The 15,979-nt window shown below is 49.6% G+C and overlaps 7 protein-coding genes across 7 annotated transcripts; 5 read left to right on the plus strand and 2 right to left on the minus strand.

The window, feature by feature from the left end:
- The first annotated feature begins 309 nt into the window (after window positions 1-309).
- F4807DRAFT_432026 (P-loop containing nucleoside triphosphate hydrolase protein) lies at window positions 310-2,951 on the plus strand. The gene is made up of 4 exons (XM_047998568.1): window positions 310-561; window positions 615-623; window positions 691-2,401; window positions 2,480-2,951. Exons 3-4 carry the CDS (start codon window positions 959-961, stop codon window positions 2,651-2,653), a joined length of 1,617 nt encoding a protein of 538 aa, XP_047852733.1. The 5' UTR covers window positions 310-561; window positions 615-623; window positions 691-958; the 3' UTR covers window positions 2,654-2,951.
- On the plus strand, window positions 2,908-5,637 carry F4807DRAFT_156261 (uncharacterized protein). The gene has a single exon (XM_047993279.1). It carries the CDS (start codon window positions 3,080-3,082, stop codon window positions 5,219-5,221), a length of 2,142 nt encoding a protein of 713 aa, XP_047852734.1. The 5' UTR covers window positions 2,908-3,079; the 3' UTR covers window positions 5,222-5,637.
- Window positions 5,129-7,335, minus strand: F4807DRAFT_156496 (uncharacterized protein). Its single transcript, XM_047993283.1, has 3 exons — window positions 6,627-7,335; window positions 6,092-6,515; window positions 5,129-5,999 (listed from the first exon to the last, which is right to left on the minus strand). The coding sequence occupies exons 1-3, from the start codon at window positions 7,137-7,139 to the stop codon at window positions 5,785-5,787; spliced, it is 1,152 nt and encodes a 383-aa protein (XP_047852735.1). The 5' UTR covers window positions 7,140-7,335; the 3' UTR covers window positions 5,129-5,784.
- Window positions 7,336-8,269: 934 nt separating this feature from the next.
- On the plus strand, window positions 8,270-9,831 carry F4807DRAFT_461941 (N-terminal nucleophile aminohydrolase; the record flags this gene model as incomplete). Its single annotated transcript, XM_048001751.1, has 2 exons — window positions 8,270-8,410; window positions 8,467-9,831. 2 exons carry the CDS (start codon window positions 8,270-8,272, stop codon window positions 9,829-9,831), a joined length of 1,506 nt encoding a protein of 501 aa, XP_047852736.1.
- A 160-nt stretch (window positions 9,832-9,991) lies between these two features.
- F4807DRAFT_156149 (mitochondrial inner membrane translocase subunit) lies at window positions 9,992-11,085 on the minus strand. Its single transcript, XM_047993278.1, has 5 exons — window positions 10,793-11,085; window positions 10,602-10,722; window positions 10,466-10,546; window positions 10,258-10,409; window positions 9,992-10,193 (listed from the first exon to the last, which is right to left on the minus strand). The coding sequence occupies exons 1-5, from the start codon at window positions 10,859-10,861 to the stop codon at window positions 10,152-10,154; spliced, it is 465 nt and encodes a 154-aa protein (XP_047852737.1). The 5' UTR covers window positions 10,862-11,085; the 3' UTR covers window positions 9,992-10,151.
- Window positions 11,086-11,267: 182 nt separating this feature from the next.
- Window positions 11,268-13,020, plus strand: F4807DRAFT_156482 (uncharacterized protein). Its single transcript, XM_047993282.1, has 3 exons — window positions 11,268-11,631; window positions 11,736-12,489; window positions 12,584-13,020. The coding sequence occupies exons 2-3, from the start codon at window positions 11,967-11,969 to the stop codon at window positions 12,865-12,867; spliced, it is 807 nt and encodes a 268-aa protein (XP_047852738.1). The 5' UTR covers window positions 11,268-11,631; window positions 11,736-11,966; the 3' UTR covers window positions 12,868-13,020.
- A 152-nt stretch (window positions 13,021-13,172) lies between these two features.
- Window positions 13,173-15,884, plus strand: F4807DRAFT_452452 (glutathione degradosome; the record flags this gene model as incomplete). The annotated part of the gene is made up of 2 exons (XM_048000331.1): window positions 13,173-14,162; window positions 14,211-15,884. The coding sequence occupies 2 exons, from the start codon at window positions 13,173-13,175 to the stop codon at window positions 15,882-15,884; spliced, it is 2,664 nt and encodes an 887-aa protein (XP_047852739.1).
- Between the last annotated feature and the right edge of the window lie 95 nt (window positions 15,885-15,979).

Raw genomic sequence — 15,979 nt, forward strand, 5'->3', positions numbered from 1 at the left:
TGTGTGTCAGCATATTACATCGTGCATTTCGGTATGGAGTTTCGGGGTCGCAGCAGGGGTGGTGGGTTGGCGATGACTTTCGGTGAGAAACGTTCTCTGAATCACGGTGATAACATAGGTAGTGTAGAGAAGTATTGGATAGGAGAAGGCCACAGCGACATGTCTGCCTACCTAGGTACTACATTTACATAACATTCTCTACAAGGCTACCAATAGGGAACAAAAAATCTGCATATAAGACAACGTAAATGCAGTGTACCACACAGCCTGCATATTGTTTTGCCACGAAAGGCGACTATATCATTATACTGCATTTTGAGGCATTTACCTAAGTACCTATTTAGGTACGTAATACTTCCAGTAGGTAGGTACATAAGCAGGCCTACATTCAAACTCTCCTTACAGCATTTTGTACTTCGTCTTTTCTGTACACGCATATACACCACCACCTTACCTAGATACCACCATGGCTGACGCAACGGAGAACTCAATCAAAGAGGCCAAGGGCCTCGTGGACGATGAAGGGCAAGCAAAGTCAAGGATACTTCGCTTCGATCAGATGTAAGTAGTATCTAGCTTCATATCGGTATATTCGACATTAATAATTTCTATAGATATGATTTGTACGTCTGGAGTGTGGAATTGTAGTGCCAACATCCTTGTGGTGAGATACTAAGTAGGAAAATTTAGGCGAACATCTAGCACGAAGCTTGAGAAGTCTGCCAAACCACGTGATGTCCTTTATAAACGATATAAAAAAAGGAACCCTGTTTTGGTAGTCCGAAGAATCATCGACTATAGGGGTAGACACATTGATACGGTAGTCGATATACTATCCAAGTTTGTGGCCGATACCTTAAGTGAAATAAACGAAGGTGTTGAAAACTTGGCACTCAACAAGACACCCCCTCAGGTATGGATTTGCGGCTATTTCATGTTGGATAAGTCTTTCTCATAAATGCAGGCCAGTCCAAATCTTTTCTTTCATAGTTGGGATGGCCTCCGGGGTTCCCTCCAGGGCGCACGAGGGTCGCCAGAGCCAAATCAAGAATTGATTGATGATCTCAAAATAGCTTGCGACTTTGTGGAAGAAGAGCTTAAGGCAACATCTGGGAACTGTTTATCTCTCATGGCAGCAAATGAGATCACTTGGCCTTTGCTTTGGACTCTAATGAAGCCAAACTCGTTAGTGTACCATTACCACGAACTCGTAGAACAACACCAGATTCTCAGGTTCAAGGGCATGGAGATGATCGAGTCACGTCAGAGACCACCGTACTGGGACATAAAATGCGACATCATCACAGACGACGGCAATAGATTCGGTCTCGCAAAGGAGCCGCTTCCCCTTGAAATCGAAATTTTCGATGGAGCTAGGAAGATCACAGACTTACCTGTATATCCCCTTGAAAGGTGTCCTGTGGCAGACAAGGCTAAGGAGGAAGCTTTAGCTAGAGGGAGATTCTTCCAAGGGATAAGACCACCATACTTCTGCCAAACCCATGGATTCGCAATGTCGGAGAAGAGTAATCATCCTTGGAAACCGATTCGATTCAAAGTTAGGACCTATGGCAGGGCCATGCTAGACGCCGCAGCATTTCGCACGTTCAATCCTAACATGGCGTTTCATCCAATAGTATCGCGCACCCTCGAGAGAGAATTGTTGACTGACGAACAGCTAATGATTACGAGTCCTGTCGCATTGGGGTTTTGCTTCGGGAGCAAGCAATGGCTCGGACTTGCGATGTCTCGCTTGCTGCCTATTGACTGGAATGACTTGGCATTCGAGCAGCTCGTACTCAATCCAAGGTCGAAAAAACTTATACTCTCGCTCATAAAGCATCACTCTGCACATGATGGCTTCGATGACATTGTCGCGGGTAAGGGCAAAGGAACTATCTTCCTTCTGAGTGGCCCCCCGGGATGTGGTAAAACGTTAACAGCAGAGGCGGCTGCCGAGATAACCAAACGACCGCTCTACAGTGTTTCGGCTGGTGATCTAGGAACGAAAGCAGACGAAGTCGAGCAGAGTCTCACTAAAATACTCGATGTCGCTCGGGCCTGGGATGCCGTACTTCTTCTCGACGAAGCTGACGTCTTCCTTCAACAGCGGAAGAGCGACGATATCAAACGAAATGCGCTTGTTAGTATCTTCCTGAGACAGATTGAGTACTACCAGGGGATCCTCATGTTGACGACAAACCGGGTTGATCAATTTGACATTGCTTTCGAAAGCCGGATCCACGTTAGTATTCGATACCCTGAGCTCGACCACGACGCCAGAAGGGCCGTGTGGAGCACTTTCTTGAACCGAGCCGGAGAATCTGCAAGTAACGCGAACATGAGGTTCACGGAGCAAGAAAAGGATGTACTTGCTTCTAAGGAGATCAACGGTCGGCAGGTTAGTTTACCTATCTATAATATTAAATCCAACGCGCACTATCGCGCGTTATGCATTAGTTCATTAACAGGTGTACAGATCAAGAACATAGTCCACGGTGCTCTTACCTTAGCGAGGGAAGCAGGAGAAACACTGGACATGTCCCATATCGACAATGTTCTAAGCGTGATGAATTCGTGGAAACAAGGCGAGGGAGCAGACGCCCTAGCATCGGAACAGGCCGCCGCTGAAGTGGTGGATTTATTAGCTTAATAATGGTTGCTCAAAGGTCAGGTATTCTAATTTAAAAATAGGGTGTTAGTAGTCATACCTTTCAATATTCTACCAATAATAATTAAATCATAAGAACATTTGCCACTAAGATGTAAGATGGGGAATAGGGTGGATGAGATCTAACATGAAACGCTAGATTTGAACGCCATCGAGCGAGAATCGTATCGGGAGAAGACCGCCGAGACTTTATCAGCCGGTAGGTTACATCCGACCCCGCCGAACCTCGTCATTACCATCCTTCTTCATCCTAGGAACACATGGCTTCTGCAATTGTCGCAAGTCCAAAGTTCAACTCTTCATCATCCAAGCTGGCCTAGTATGATTGGCTCACCAACACCACCGGCGCGGTAAGATGCTGTGAAATGGCATGAACTTATAGAAGATTGACAAGATTGTGAGACGAAGATGGCTTCGACTAACGACGCCGTAACCACTGCCCCGCAGCAGCAGAGACACAAGCTCGCAGAGTCGGCCGACTATCCTAGATGGAATGCTGAATTGATCGAGGCTCTGCGGGCGAGGGACTTGCTCCCGTACGTTATGGCAAGCGTACTAGAGCCCGCCGGCGATGAGAATTCTCCCGCTCGTCTACGTTGGCGAAAGAATCGTCTTACCGTCCTGCTCATGATGAAGCGCTCATTATCGACTGAGATGAAGAGTAAATTGGCCAGCGCCGGATGGGACTCTGCACACAACAGAGACCCAAAGAAGATGTACGATATGATCCGTAAGGTCTCCCAGGATGAGGAGAACAACGTATTATCCCAATCTCTATCGCCTTTTGGATCAATTGCTACCATGGATGACCTTGAGAAAGAGATCGAATTGATAGAGTATGAAGATGGCGAGGAAGATTGGACTTCAATCGATGTACCATCTAAGTCACCCCCGGTAGAATCGATCCAGGACCGTATTGTGCGTGTGACGAATGATCTACGGGACTTAACAGCATACTACGACATCGACGGCTCGGCGTCGCGGAATGGGAGGCTGGAGGTGTTCTTCCGGGACGAGCTCGCGGATCTCGAGAGACAACCATTCGACTCGTACTCATCGCAGGACGATAGAGTTGACCATTTATTGCTGCGCAATTATATGCGACGCGCACGGCGCACGCTCGAGCTCGATAAGGCCCGAGATGCCAAGTTCGCAGCTTTTGTCGAGCCGTTTGCCGCCCCCATCACAGCTTGGTGCGAGCAACGCCGGCGCGTCGAGTCGATTGATCCCAAGGATTTCGCTAACAGCCTCAACGCAACGGAAAAGCTTATACTACAGGCACGCGACCATATCAGCCACAATTCCAGCAAATATTCAAAGGCTACCGGCTATCGCGCTTCTCGCAGGGTGGCCGACCTACGCAGCAAGCTCGCAGAAACGTACGCCTTCTACAAGGATTACGACCCCCAGTTCGATTGGTGGGTAACTGAGCCATACAAACGACTCGACGCCGCTCTTACAAAAACGGTCGAATTCCTACGCGAGGTCCTAGTGGGTGTCAAGCCCGGCGACGAGGACACCATCGTCGGAGAGCCTATCGGCCGAGATGGGCTCCTGACCGACCTCGAGGCCGAAATGATACCCTACGCTCCCGAAGAACTACTCCGCATCGCCGAGAAGGAATACGCGTGGTGCGAGGCCGAAATGGTAAAAGCATCCGAACAACTCGGCTTCGGGGACGACTGGCGCGCCGCCCTCGAGCATGTGAAGAACCTGTACGAACCGCCGGGCGCATACCCAGCCTTCATCCGGTCGCTCGTCAACGAGGGCGCGGCCTACGTCAAGAAGCACGACCTCGTGAGCGTGCCGCGCGTGGCCGAGGAAGCGATCCGCATGACGATGATCACGGCGGCGGAGCAGAAGGTGTCGCCCTTCTTCCTCGGCGGCACCTGGATGCAGATGTCGTACCCGACGCGCGCGATGGCGCACGAGTCCAAGCTCATGTCGCTGCGCGGCAACAACCGCCCCTTCGCGCGCGCCACCGCCTTCCACGAGATGATCCCCGGACACCACCTCCAGGTCTTCGTCGGCGAGCGCCACCGCCACTACCGCCTGCCCCTCTTCGACACCCCCTTCTACGTCGAGGGCTGGGCCCTCTACTGGGAGATGCTGCTCTGGGACCGCGGCGACTTCTTCGTCACGCCCGAGGATAAGATTGGTTCGCTCTTCTGGCGCATGCACCGCTGCGCGCGGATCTTGTTCTCGGTAAGGTTCCACTTGGGGCAGTTAAGTGCGGAGCAGTGTGTCGATTTGCTGGTCAAGAGGGTGGGGCATGAAAGGGCTACGGCGGAGGGCGAGGTGCGACGGAGTTTAGGGGGCGAGTACTCGCCTCTGTATCAGGCTGGGTATATGCTAGGCGCGCTGCAGCTGATGGGCTTGCGCAAGGAGGCGGTTGGGAAGGGGTATGGTAGGATACGGGAGAAGGACTTCCATGACCGGGTGCTGAGGGCGAACGTCATGCCTATCGAGATGCTGAGAGCGCTGATTTTGGATAAGGAACTTAAGAAGGACTTTAAATCCGAGTGGAGGTTTTATGATGATAAGCTATGATGGGAAGGTTGGACGGGATATGTTTGGTTCGTGTATACATAGTTGTGGCTTGCTATTTTTACCGTGGGCCAGTTGATGATATTTAGGTACGTTGCTTGGTTTACGGATTATGGTTTATGAATATTGAATTAAACAACACATTGGGATGAACTTCTCCTGGCTGTCAAGATTGGTTGAAGTGTGTGAGATGAGCTGAGGTGATGGTCTTAGATCGAATTCCAGTCGCATATGATCTGCTAGGAGCCTGCATGGAGAAATGAATATGTTGTTTAGCCTCTGTAGATGGTCCATAAGGTCCCGAGTTTGTCAAAGCAACCAGCTTTGTTCCTAAAATGGTTCATTTGCCTTTACTACCTACGTATGTGTCACTAGAATAATATCCCCTTAGATAGAAGCCACAGAATCAAGACCGTACCCAGAACTTTTCTAAGTGTGTACCTAGGTAGGTAATGGCTACAACCTATTAGAACCCACCCCTTTTGGATATACACGCTCACATACAATGTACCTAAGTCACTACTTAAGTAAAGCTCACTTTGCTAACACCCAACCATTTCCCTGATTTATTTCGAAAACGTAACCTTGATGACTTCGATGTGGTTGTTATTCGTAAACGAAATAGTCAGCGTCCGCCCACTGGCATCAAGATACGGGTGAGCGACACCCGCATACGTCAGACCACCATCAATCGGCGTCGCCGTATACACCTTAACATCCGGGGTCCACGGACCCTCAAGAGCCGTCGCGGTTCGAAGTAAGACGTCGCTACCTCCAGGACCTATTTCCACGTAAGCGCTTCACACCCAAGTAGGTTCCCACACATGCAGCGTAGTCAAATAGGCATAAATGGTAGGCACACTAGGTACTCACTCAAATGCACAAAAACATAAACGCCCCAAAACTCGCTCCACACGAACTGTCCCTGGCCCACGAACCACATCACCGCGTTCTCAGCGCCGAATTGCGTAAGCGGCTCGCCCGTCTTCCAGCCCCCATCGGCCGCGCCCCACCAGTACTCGTACTTGGCCAGATCGTACGCGTCGGCGGCGCGCACGCGCAAAAGGTACACGTACTGCGCGCCGGTGAAGTCGGTCACCGACGTCGGCGCCCCGCCCCACGCGTAAATGTACTCCGACCGCGGGTCCCGGAACGCGGCCACGTCGCCGTACCGCGGCGTGCTGGAGGCCGGCCACCAGTACCCCTGGGCGCCGAAGCGTTTGGTCACGGTGGGGACGCCGGATACGAGCTCGACTTTGGCGACGCCGGCGCCTTTGAGGCCCGCGCTGTTGGCGTTCTGTGGGTCGTTGTTAGTCTAAGTAACTCCGTGTTGAAAATGGGGGTTGAGGGGCTAGTAGTTTGGAATTCAAGGTTGATTTGTATTTAGAGAAGAAGGAAGCGCGCTTACGACAAGGTAGAAGACAGCCCCAGCTCCATTCGCCGTCTCGACAAGACTCGTGCCACCGAAGCCGTACGTGTTATCCTCGCCCCAAGAAGCGTTGAACGGAACGAACTGCTGCTGGTGGCGCACGGGGCTGTCGTCGTTGAGATGCAGGTCGACGACGAGCAGCGGGTCGTCGGTGGTCAGCGACAGCGAGTCGCGCACCATGCCGTGGAACTCGCTCGCGTTGTCCTGGCTCGGGTCCGTCAGGGGCTGCGCGCACCACAGCGTGTCGCCGAACACCGCGTACCACTTGCCCTGCAGCTCGCCCGTGAACCCGAGGTCCCGGTGGCTGCAGCTGTTGTTCGCGACTTGCTGCCCTAGGTACACCGTCTCGAACTTGGTGATCGGGTTCGTACCCACGGGCTGCGTGGGATCTACGCCGTCACGCCGCTGCTGGGCATCGTCAGCGAGGGCCGCTGGGCTGGCACTCAGCACGGCGCAAGCCATGAGGAAGGGGATGTGGAAGCGGCGCAACATAGTGTGTGAGCCGGAGGGTATAGACGAGTTACAACGAGACCCGATGGAGATAAAGGGGAGTTGCAGTTGCAGGTGCAGGCATCTTTATCAACGAATGGGAACGGGCATGTAGGAATGGGGAGTTGCTGAATGGGGAAACGAAAGCGAGATGACACGGGAAAGCTGTTGAACAGCTGCTGCCTTCTCTGCGCGACGAGGGATCACCGTATGTCTCAGGATTAAACATTCGAAATATGTTCCTGAAAACGACGTTTATTTTCTTTTTCCCACCTCTATATTTAGATTCAGCTGCTCAGCCTTTCATCTAGCTAGGGCAGCTTTGTTGGTGGCGTATGATCCTTTCATGTTGATCGACCGGCTGAAGGTCCCGCATCTTTTCTGTTGGCTTCTAGTGAAATGAGGGTTGAGATGTTTTCTCGACTCTGAGCTATGAAAAAGCATTGCATACATTCTCAAAATTGCTCATTACCGCGCGCTGGGATATACGTTGTCAGTGTATTCTTCGGTAGACTTCGTTTTGTTAGAAGCGATATAGCGGTTAGGTCTGCCAATGAACAAACAATATTTGAAGAGTTGCTTATACCACTGAAACATCCCCGTACAAACATGAGTTAAGTAGAAAGGTTGAGTGAGTGCTTGATAGGCATAGTTATATCTTGATTTTCAAACTAGAATTAGTATATTTATGTCCCACGTCCATCTCACTTTGAAGATTCATAGGTCAACATGTTTCACCAATCTCACGATGCTGGAGAAGAGACATATGGGCGGAGATGTTTCTTGTGTAAGGTAAGCAGAAGATGTGAGCCTCTCTCATTGGTGGACTCAGCTATAAGGTGTAACCCTTTTTCGGGAGAATCGTGCCAAGATTTGTAGTCGACGCGGGTTGATGCGGGTTGATGCGGGGAGCGTAATCCGGTGGATGGTACCTGGATCGGCTAACCCCTGGACTAACGCTCCTAGACCGGTATAGCCATATCATTGGAAGTCCCTTATCGCGCCATATTCCGAGGGTCGGCATATGAAAGATAACTTCACCGTAACATGCCTAGGTAATAAGCAACTCGATATCCTCGACAACGTAGCTGAGAATTAGTAGAGTTCCGGGAAGGGCGACATAATTTGGCAAAATGGAGTATAAGCGACAAAACAGTCAGACTACGGCGCAGATCAAGCCGCGTATTATCATCCACGGCGGCGCCGGTAACATCACGCCTGAGAAGCTAGGGACGCAAGGGTATAGACAATACCGGAACGCGCTTTTAACCATTGTGAGCAGTCACACTTTTTTACGTAGGCGGATAGAAGACTAAGACGCATAAACCAGGTCTCGAGGACGGACTTGTACATGCGCACCCCATTGCCGCCAAAAGAGAACGAGGACCCTTACTCTTCCGCAGCCAAATTTCCATCAGCGCTCGACATTGCAACATACGCTGTGACGCTACTCGAGGATAACCCACTCTTTAACTCGGGTCACGGTGCAGTTTTTACACGTGATGGCATCAACGAAATGGATTCCTCGGTAATGGTATCGAGGGGCTTTGCTAAGCGTGGCGTTGGCTTGACGGGAATGCGCAGAGTCAAGAATCCCATTTTGTTGGCCAAGGCAATGTTGGAACATGGTGACCAGGATCTGGCGAATCTGGCAAGAAGGGCCGAATTTAACTCCGACGACTTGGAGACAGCAGATCTCGACATCCCCTCGGCGCAAGGCCATACGCTTCTTTATGGGCCGACAGCCGAGCAGTTAGCTGAGAAGTATGGGCTGGAATTGGTGGATCCGAAATATTTCTTCACTCAGAAGAGATGGGATGAACATATACGGGCTTTGGAAAACGAGAAGGCAGGAAAAGGCCTAGCAACCTGGAGTGCCGATGAGTATCTACCGCAAGGTACAGTTGGTGCGGTAGCACTCGATAGCGACGGGGTCGTATGTGCGGCAACTAGCACGGGAGGAATGACGAACAAGCTAACAGGGCGTGTCGGCGATACACCCGTTGTCGGTGCCGGCTTCTGGGCCGAGGAATGGGTCGAAAAGAGTAATCCGAGCCGCCCCAACTCGGGACCAGTTGTAGATGCGTGGCAGGGCTTGAGGATGCGACTCGGGCTACCGGGGCCGGTCGTAGAGTTGTCCTCCAGTTTGCGTAGTATCCTTGCTGACTGTCTCCCAAACCCATTCACGTATTCCCCGGCTGCGCAATCGACATATGCCGTCGGTAGCAGTATCGTGAACCAGAGTGTGCGCACAACAAGATCTATTGCTGTGTCGGGTACCGGTAATGGTGACTCATTTCTCCGAGTGGCTGCTGCTAGGACAGTTGGTTCGATAGCTCGATGGGGTGGATTGCCCGCTGCAGATGCCTTGCGTCACGTCGCCGGAGACGGCGGGGATCTGGCAGAGAGTGCTGGGGACCGTTGGGGGAAGACGGGAGAAGGAGAAGGCGGTATGATCGGTATAGAGAGCATCGTCTCCCGCGATGAATCCGGTCGTGTGGTCGGCGGCCACGCCAATATTTTACAAGATCATAATTGCGCTGGTATGTTTAGGGCCTGGATTGATGACGACGGATATGCCGTCGTACGAGTATTCCACCCAGAGACCGAACGAGAGCGCTTACGCCAGATGAGGATGCTCGAAGACGAGGATAGAGTTGAGAATGTCTGGCGTTGGTGTGCTGCCAAAGCATAATAGGTAGAAACGGTAAACTATATAGATCTGGATTAGCAACAAACCGTTTCAACGAAACAATAGAATCATCGAAATGTATCTGCTCATCAGCATTAGGTAGTGTATTTATGCGGCTGTCTGCTGGTAAAGCATATCCATAGATAGGGGAAGCGGGTTCCAGCGCGACAACCATCCTTATTTTACATGCCATTCTCCGATGACCCGTGCCGTTATGCAAAGTTCGCCTAATACCCATATGAAGTACATGAACCGATCGAGAACTGTATCGGAAATGAGTTGAGTGGTAATGTTTCTTTTCGTTATATTCGTCATTGCAGGATCTAAGCCAAAGCCTTTTCTGTGTTGGGCGGGGGTGGCGGCACCTGAACTTCAGTTAGCTTCTCGCATTCCGAGTATTTGTTGACCAGATCAGACGAAAGAACCTACCTCTAATTTTGTCGAGCTCGCAAGCATTCTCTGAAACCCTATTCCAACACCCTCAATGACTGCCAAGAGCACGGCGCAACCGATAGCGCCGTTCCGAGCTGCTTTATATCCTCCTCGAACGGCTAGAGCGCCACCGGTGAAAAAACCGGCAACTGAAATGGCGGTTAGAGGATTCCCATCAGCATAGGTAGAAAAGCCCGGGACTCACTGATAGCATTGTATGGATCCTCCTTCTTCCGTATTCCCTTAACAGCGCAGTCGAATGTAGAGAACAAACCACCCCATACACCTAGAGGTAAAAGGTTAGACCGCGTTGGGAACGATCTGAGGAATTAATTGCCTACCAAAATTACCACCTAAGACCGGCGCTCTTGCTTTAATGGCTGTGATTGCTCCTATTCTCCTCTCGCCCATTGGACTGTTCCGGAAACCTTTGATGCCGTGCCATATAGTTCCGCCAATAGCCTAATAGAAATTCGACATTAGCTTACGCCCTAGAGCCGGCAATGAGGTCGCGGGAAGTGTTTGAACGTACGCCCATGGCAAAGGCACCTCCAAAGTCATTTAGGATGACCCAAGGGCAAGGGTCTCGTGTGTGATCCATCTTGACGATGCGAGGAAGCGAGTCGAAAGTCTAGGAATATCCGTGCGGGCCGAGCACTAATTCGATTGATCTTGGTCGCAATGGGTATCAGGCATAAAATTCGGGAATTTAGTCGGCGATATGTCTGACGAAGGTATTCGTAAGGCCGTTGCTGTCGTTCTTGGCGGAGGTGGCGCAAGTAGGTGTTGAAAATTCAAGAATAGGTGAATTAAAAGACTAGCAATTGAGAATGATGTCGATACAGAAAATTGTTATTTACGCACAGACCATAATCGGATTTCGAGATAAATCTTCTTCCGATAACTGATAAGCGATAGCCGTCCCGACGGTCTAGCCCTGGACCCTGAGGACCCATCCATGATGGATAGTGCGGCGGTAGCGTATGTCGAAACGTCTCTTTTAGCTTGATTTGGGCGTACAAAGCAACAAAACAAGCTAAGAAAGTTTCGAAATCTCAAGTATGTTCTATTCCATTTTTCTATATCTCTTTTTACATCTTGATTGGAAACGAAACGATACTGCCTTATTTTTACAGTATACCATGTAATGAAAACGGCAAGATACGTCAATGATAGGTACCAACATGATTCTTGAAAATTCAATTGTAACACTTACGCCGATATCGGAACAAAAGAGTTACCAAGTTACACTTTTGTAACTACGAGCAATCATGAAGCTACGTATTTATGTTACAAGAATACCCAGATAGATATCGCAGTGTTCTATCTGCAACAAGTGGAAAACGACGTTGCAAGATGGCGCAATGCGAGGTATGTCTCAAATATAACTGGATATTCCCCAAATGTTTCAAATTCTTCTGTCGATAAACTATATTAGCTAAGCACATATCAGACTAACAAGTTGGCAGTTCTAGGGGCTTCTAACCACCAATATTATCCAAACAGAGATGTCAATTTAAAAAATGAATATGACGTGGGAATCGCGCTAAAATGCATCATTGGTCTTCGCGAGGAGCTTCTAATATTCCTCGTTACATTTTAAAACTGCGGTCTGCCAAAGAGGGAGATCACATTGGATGCTGAGCTGCGGTCATGTCTTGACGTGGTCTTTTCATCTTGTCTACGACGTATAGGAGCTTAGAATCATGGGTCTCTTTATAACAAGCTTGATAGTCGTCAAGACAGTTGCTTTGGTTAGGCATAATATGACCACAGCTGAGAGATTAAATCCACTTTATCGTGTCTTACGTATAGATAGCAAGAGATCGCGCCATAGCCCGGACATTCAGGTTCTGACCGACCATCACTGTGTTAGTGTAGCAAGCCTCTATCTGCAAACTGGCCAATCGATCTTCCGAAAGTCCATAATAAGAAAATTCCCGCTCACCGTAATTCGGGTGTCGGAAAACATCCTGCAAGGGATTAAAAAAAGGCTCAGCCCGCTCTTATTCCTCTTTTTTGTACGTGTCCTCCTGTGTATCTTCGACCATATACCAACTTCTATCATAACAATCCACCACCAAAAAGTTGCAATCATGGCCGTTGGGCTCGGCGAGAGGCTAAGCGGCTGCCAACGCTGCCAAGAGATCGAGGATGAAGAATCCAAAAAGGAGAACGGCTACGAGGCATTAGGGAAGATCTGCACCAATGGTGTTCAAAATATTAGCTGTAAGTATTCCATTAGGATTTTAAGTCGAGCCATGGGGTCTTCGAGGATACCTTCAAGGACGCCTAACCTTGGGACGCAACCTTGCCTACATAGTTAAACCCGTACAAATCTTTTCTCCTCGACTTACTAGATCAACAATCCTTCTGGGCTCCAATCGCATGATGCCATTGCAGCATTTGGGAATTCTGTGCAACATATACAGCTTCCAATCTAGGAGACATTTCGGAAGGTTGGCCAATAGCAGCAACCTGGGCTTCGACAGGAACAGGTGGTTGCATACAGGGTACAAAGCTACCTTACTGTCCAGTTTGAAAGCTAAAACCCCGGATATTGACCCACTTAAGCCCGTTAATTCTGGAGCAGGCAGGTGTGCCTGAAATGCCTTGAAGCACGGCACTGCAGGCGCTACCGTGGAAGGGATGGGAGCTCCCCACATTGAAAGCAATGCTCTGTCAATCACCAAACCACACGTCATCTCCAATTCTCTCCAACATCGAATCCACTATCCACTATCACCAATTCATCGTCAATTTTTTTGTACTCGAATATTATTTCCATACCCTTAACCCCCTTTACAAAACAGTTGATACTGGCCCGACCCGATTTTCCATTTACACGTTAATTTGGCCATCCTTATGTTCTAACAATAGTTAACCCGTCTGCAGTAACCGTACCATCCACGATGGCAACTTCGGCTCCGTCCCCGATTCTCGAAGTTCCTCCGCACACGACACCTCAATTACATCACAATCTTGAGCATGACAGCTCGGTGCTTGCTCTTGTCGTTGGAAATGATAGCATATACACTGGAACACAAAATGGAGAGATTGTTCGGTGGCGCCTAGGCACCTTTGAGAAAATTAGTCACATACAAGCCCACAAGCGCAGTGTCATGTGCCTTTGCTTATCTGATGATGGATCCCTTCTCTTTTCCAGTGCCAGCGATCCGATCGTAAACGTCTGGTGTCCTCAATCCATGAATCGACTATACGAAATATACAGCACCAATGATTCGTTTGGCGATATCTTCTCCGTTTCCTACTCCTCTCAGCACGAGACTGTTTACTATGGCGCTCAAAACACGTCTATTCAGTGGATTAGTTTGAAGGAACCTAACAGGCGCGTTGGCCACGATTCGCAAAGCCACCCCGACCGACGGAACCACCGATTCTTCGATTCCAGAGCTGTTGGCGGAGCAAGTACTCCGAGACCCACCGACGAACGATACGAACTAATACCTCGGCCTCGCGCTGTACTCGAAACTGACAAGCGAGCGAACAAAATGTTCGCACACTATGGCTATGTGTACTGTATGCTAGTAGCAAAGGGCAGCACTGCTTATACAGAAGCAGACGAAGATGTCCTGGTGTCTGGCGGCGGAGACGGCACCATCAAGGTCTGGAAGCTTGGCGGAAAAGAAATCGGCCCTGATGGATACGAGAATGGTATCGAAGAGATCATGTCCCTCGGAGAGCAGGATGCTATGTCTGTCATGTCCCTGACCGTTGATGGATCATTTCTATATAGCGGAAAACTGAACGGTGTTATCGAGCTATGGGACCTTGATACGAAGCAAAAGTTAAGAGTCATCAAAGCTCATAAAGGTGATGTCATGGCTATACAGATGGGTTGGGGATATTTGTGGAGCGCAAGTCGCGCTGGGACTGCTTGCGTGAGTGGATTTGACCCTGCTATCTACTATAACCTAACCTTGGAACAGAAGCACAACACGGTTCACTACGGAGAGTATCAGCGGGATTCGTCACAGAACGTCAACCAAAAGTACCAATGCTTGACACAGTGGAAGGCCCATGACGGCAAAGTCCTATCGTCCGCCGTAACTACACATAATGGAAATCAGCTATACATCACAGGCGCCAACGACAACAGTGTCGCCATATGGATGCTTAAGAGCGAATGCTCGGCCGAGCAACCGTCACACAAAGAACACGAGGATATGATGTTAACTTCTCTCCGGGAATTTGTTTCATTCAGGACAGTATCGTCTCGGCCTGAATATGCCGAAGATTGTCGCCGAGGTGCTAGCTTTCTACGTACCTTATTCAAGAAACTTGGCGGCGACGTGGAGATGCTGAGTGGCGAAGAAGACACACTTCACCATCCTGTAGTTCTCGCTAAGTTCAGTGGCAAGCTTGAACCAGCTGAAAGACGAAAGAGGATTCTGTTCTATGGTCACTACGATGTGGTTCCGGCAGAAACCAAAAATGGAAAGTGGAGCCACGACCCGTTTCAGTTAACTGGGACCAACGGGTATCTGTACGGTCGTGGAGTCAGCGACAATAAAGGACCTATCATGGCTGCACTTTATGCTGTTACTGATCTTATACAGGCTAAGTCATTGGACTCAGACGTTGTTTTCTTGATTGAAGGCCAAGAGGAGTCAGGTTCTCGCGGTTTTAAGGAGACCGTCCGCAAACACAAGGAGCATATCGGCAACATTGATTATATTCTATTGGCAAACAGTTATTGGCTGAACGATGACACCCCATGCTTAACCTATGGATTAAGAGGTGTCATGCATGCGACCGTCTGCGTCGAGTCGAAGAACCCAGACCTGCATTCTGGTGTCGATGGTTCTTATATGGTCAACGAACCATTATCCGATCTCATGACATTGCTCTCGAAACTCAAAGGACCGCGAAATCGCATTATGATCCCCGGGTTTTATAACGGTATCCTCCCCTTGACAGCGGAAGAGGAAGCTCGATATGATGACATTTTGTCTGTTCTCATGGAGCAAGGCGGGAACGAAGTTTCGGCCAGTACACTCAAGGCCAATCTTATGGCGCGCTGGCGAGAACCAAATCTCACCCATCACAAAGTTAAGGTCTCGGGTCCCGATGGCAGTTTGATTAGCAGTCATGCAAACGCGAAGATCAGTGTACGATTGGTCCCTGGGCAAGAGGTGGAGGAAATTACTAGCTCCTTGACCTCGTTCTTAGAGAAGGAATTCAACAATTTAGAATCCGACAACAAGTTAAGCATTCAAATCGACAATCAAGCAGAGCCTTGGCTTGGCGACCCCAGCAACGAAATATTCCGGACTCTCGAAGAAGCGCTCATAGAGGCATGGGCGCCTCTATTTTCTGATCATACTTCTGATGATAGCTCGAATAGGATTAATGGAATGAATGGAGTTGGTACTAATGGAACTTACACGAATGGCGGATCGAAGGTCCGCAAACCCCTCTACATCAGAGAAGGTGGATCAATTCCAGCCATCCGATTCTTAGAAAAGGAATTCAATGCGCCCGCTGCACATCTGCCGTGCGGACAGTCTTCTGACTCGGCACATTTAGACAACGAGCGACTAAGAGTTGTAAACTTGCTGAAGAGCCGGGAGATCTTTAGCTACGTCTTTAAGAAGCTTTAGAAGGGTCGGGTTAGATGAGGCATCTATTTCCGGTCGTGAGCGACTTAGGTTAGGAAAACGCGCATTGAATGACCATTGAAGGCGTACTGAAGTAG

The sequence above is a fragment of the Annulohypoxylon truncatum genome (genome assembly GCF_022578515.1).
Source record: "Annulohypoxylon truncatum strain CBS 140777 unplaced genomic scaffold F4807scaffold_23, whole genome shotgun sequence".
NCBI classification, from domain to species: domain Eukaryota; kingdom Fungi; phylum Ascomycota; class Sordariomycetes; order Xylariales; family Hypoxylaceae; genus Annulohypoxylon; species Annulohypoxylon truncatum.

Bases quoted from the DNA above. Each gene is read 5' to 3' on its own strand.
- F4807DRAFT_156496 (XM_047993283.1), bottom strand. From the start codon at position 7,139: ATGTTGCGCCGCTTCCACATCCCCTTCCTCATGGCTTGCGCCGTGCTG. The intron at 6,516-6,626 runs GTAAGCGCGCTT...AACGACCCACAG, and splicing joins GGGCTGTCTTCTACCTTGTC to AACGCCAACAGCGCGGGCCT. The intron at 6,000-6,091 runs GTGAGTACCTAG...ACGTGGAAATAG, and splicing joins TTATGTTTTTGTGCATTTGA to GTCCTGGAGGTAGCGACGTC.
- F4807DRAFT_156482 (XM_047993282.1), top strand. From the start codon at position 11,967: ATGGGTCTCTTTATAACAAGCTTGATAGTCGTCAAGACAGTTGCTTTG. The intron at 12,490-12,583 runs GTAAGTATTCCA...TTGCCTACATAG, and splicing joins TGGTGTTCAAAATATTAGCT to TTAAACCCGTACAAATCTTT.
- F4807DRAFT_156261 (XM_047993279.1), top strand. From the start codon at position 3,080: ATGGCTTCGACTAACGACGCCGTAACCACTGCCCCGCAGCAGCAGAGA.
- F4807DRAFT_432026 (XM_047998568.1), top strand. From the start codon at position 959: ATGCAGGCCAGTCCAAATCTTTTCTTTCATAGTTGGGATGGCCTCCGG. The intron at 2,402-2,479 runs GTTAGTTTACCT...ACAGGTGTACAG, and splicing joins AGGAGATCAACGGTCGGCAG to ATCAAGAACATAGTCCACGG.
- F4807DRAFT_156149 (XM_047993278.1), bottom strand. From the start codon at position 10,861: ATGGATCACACACGAGACCCTTGCCCTTGGGTCATCCTAAATGACTTT. The intron at 10,547-10,601 runs GTAGGCAATTAA...TTTTACCTCTAG, and splicing joins GGTCTTAGGTGGTAATTTTG to GTGTATGGGGTGGTTTGTTC. The intron at 10,410-10,465 runs GTGAGTCCCGGG...CCGCCATTTCAG, and splicing joins GGATCCATACAATGCTATCA to TTGCCGGTTTTTTCACCGGT.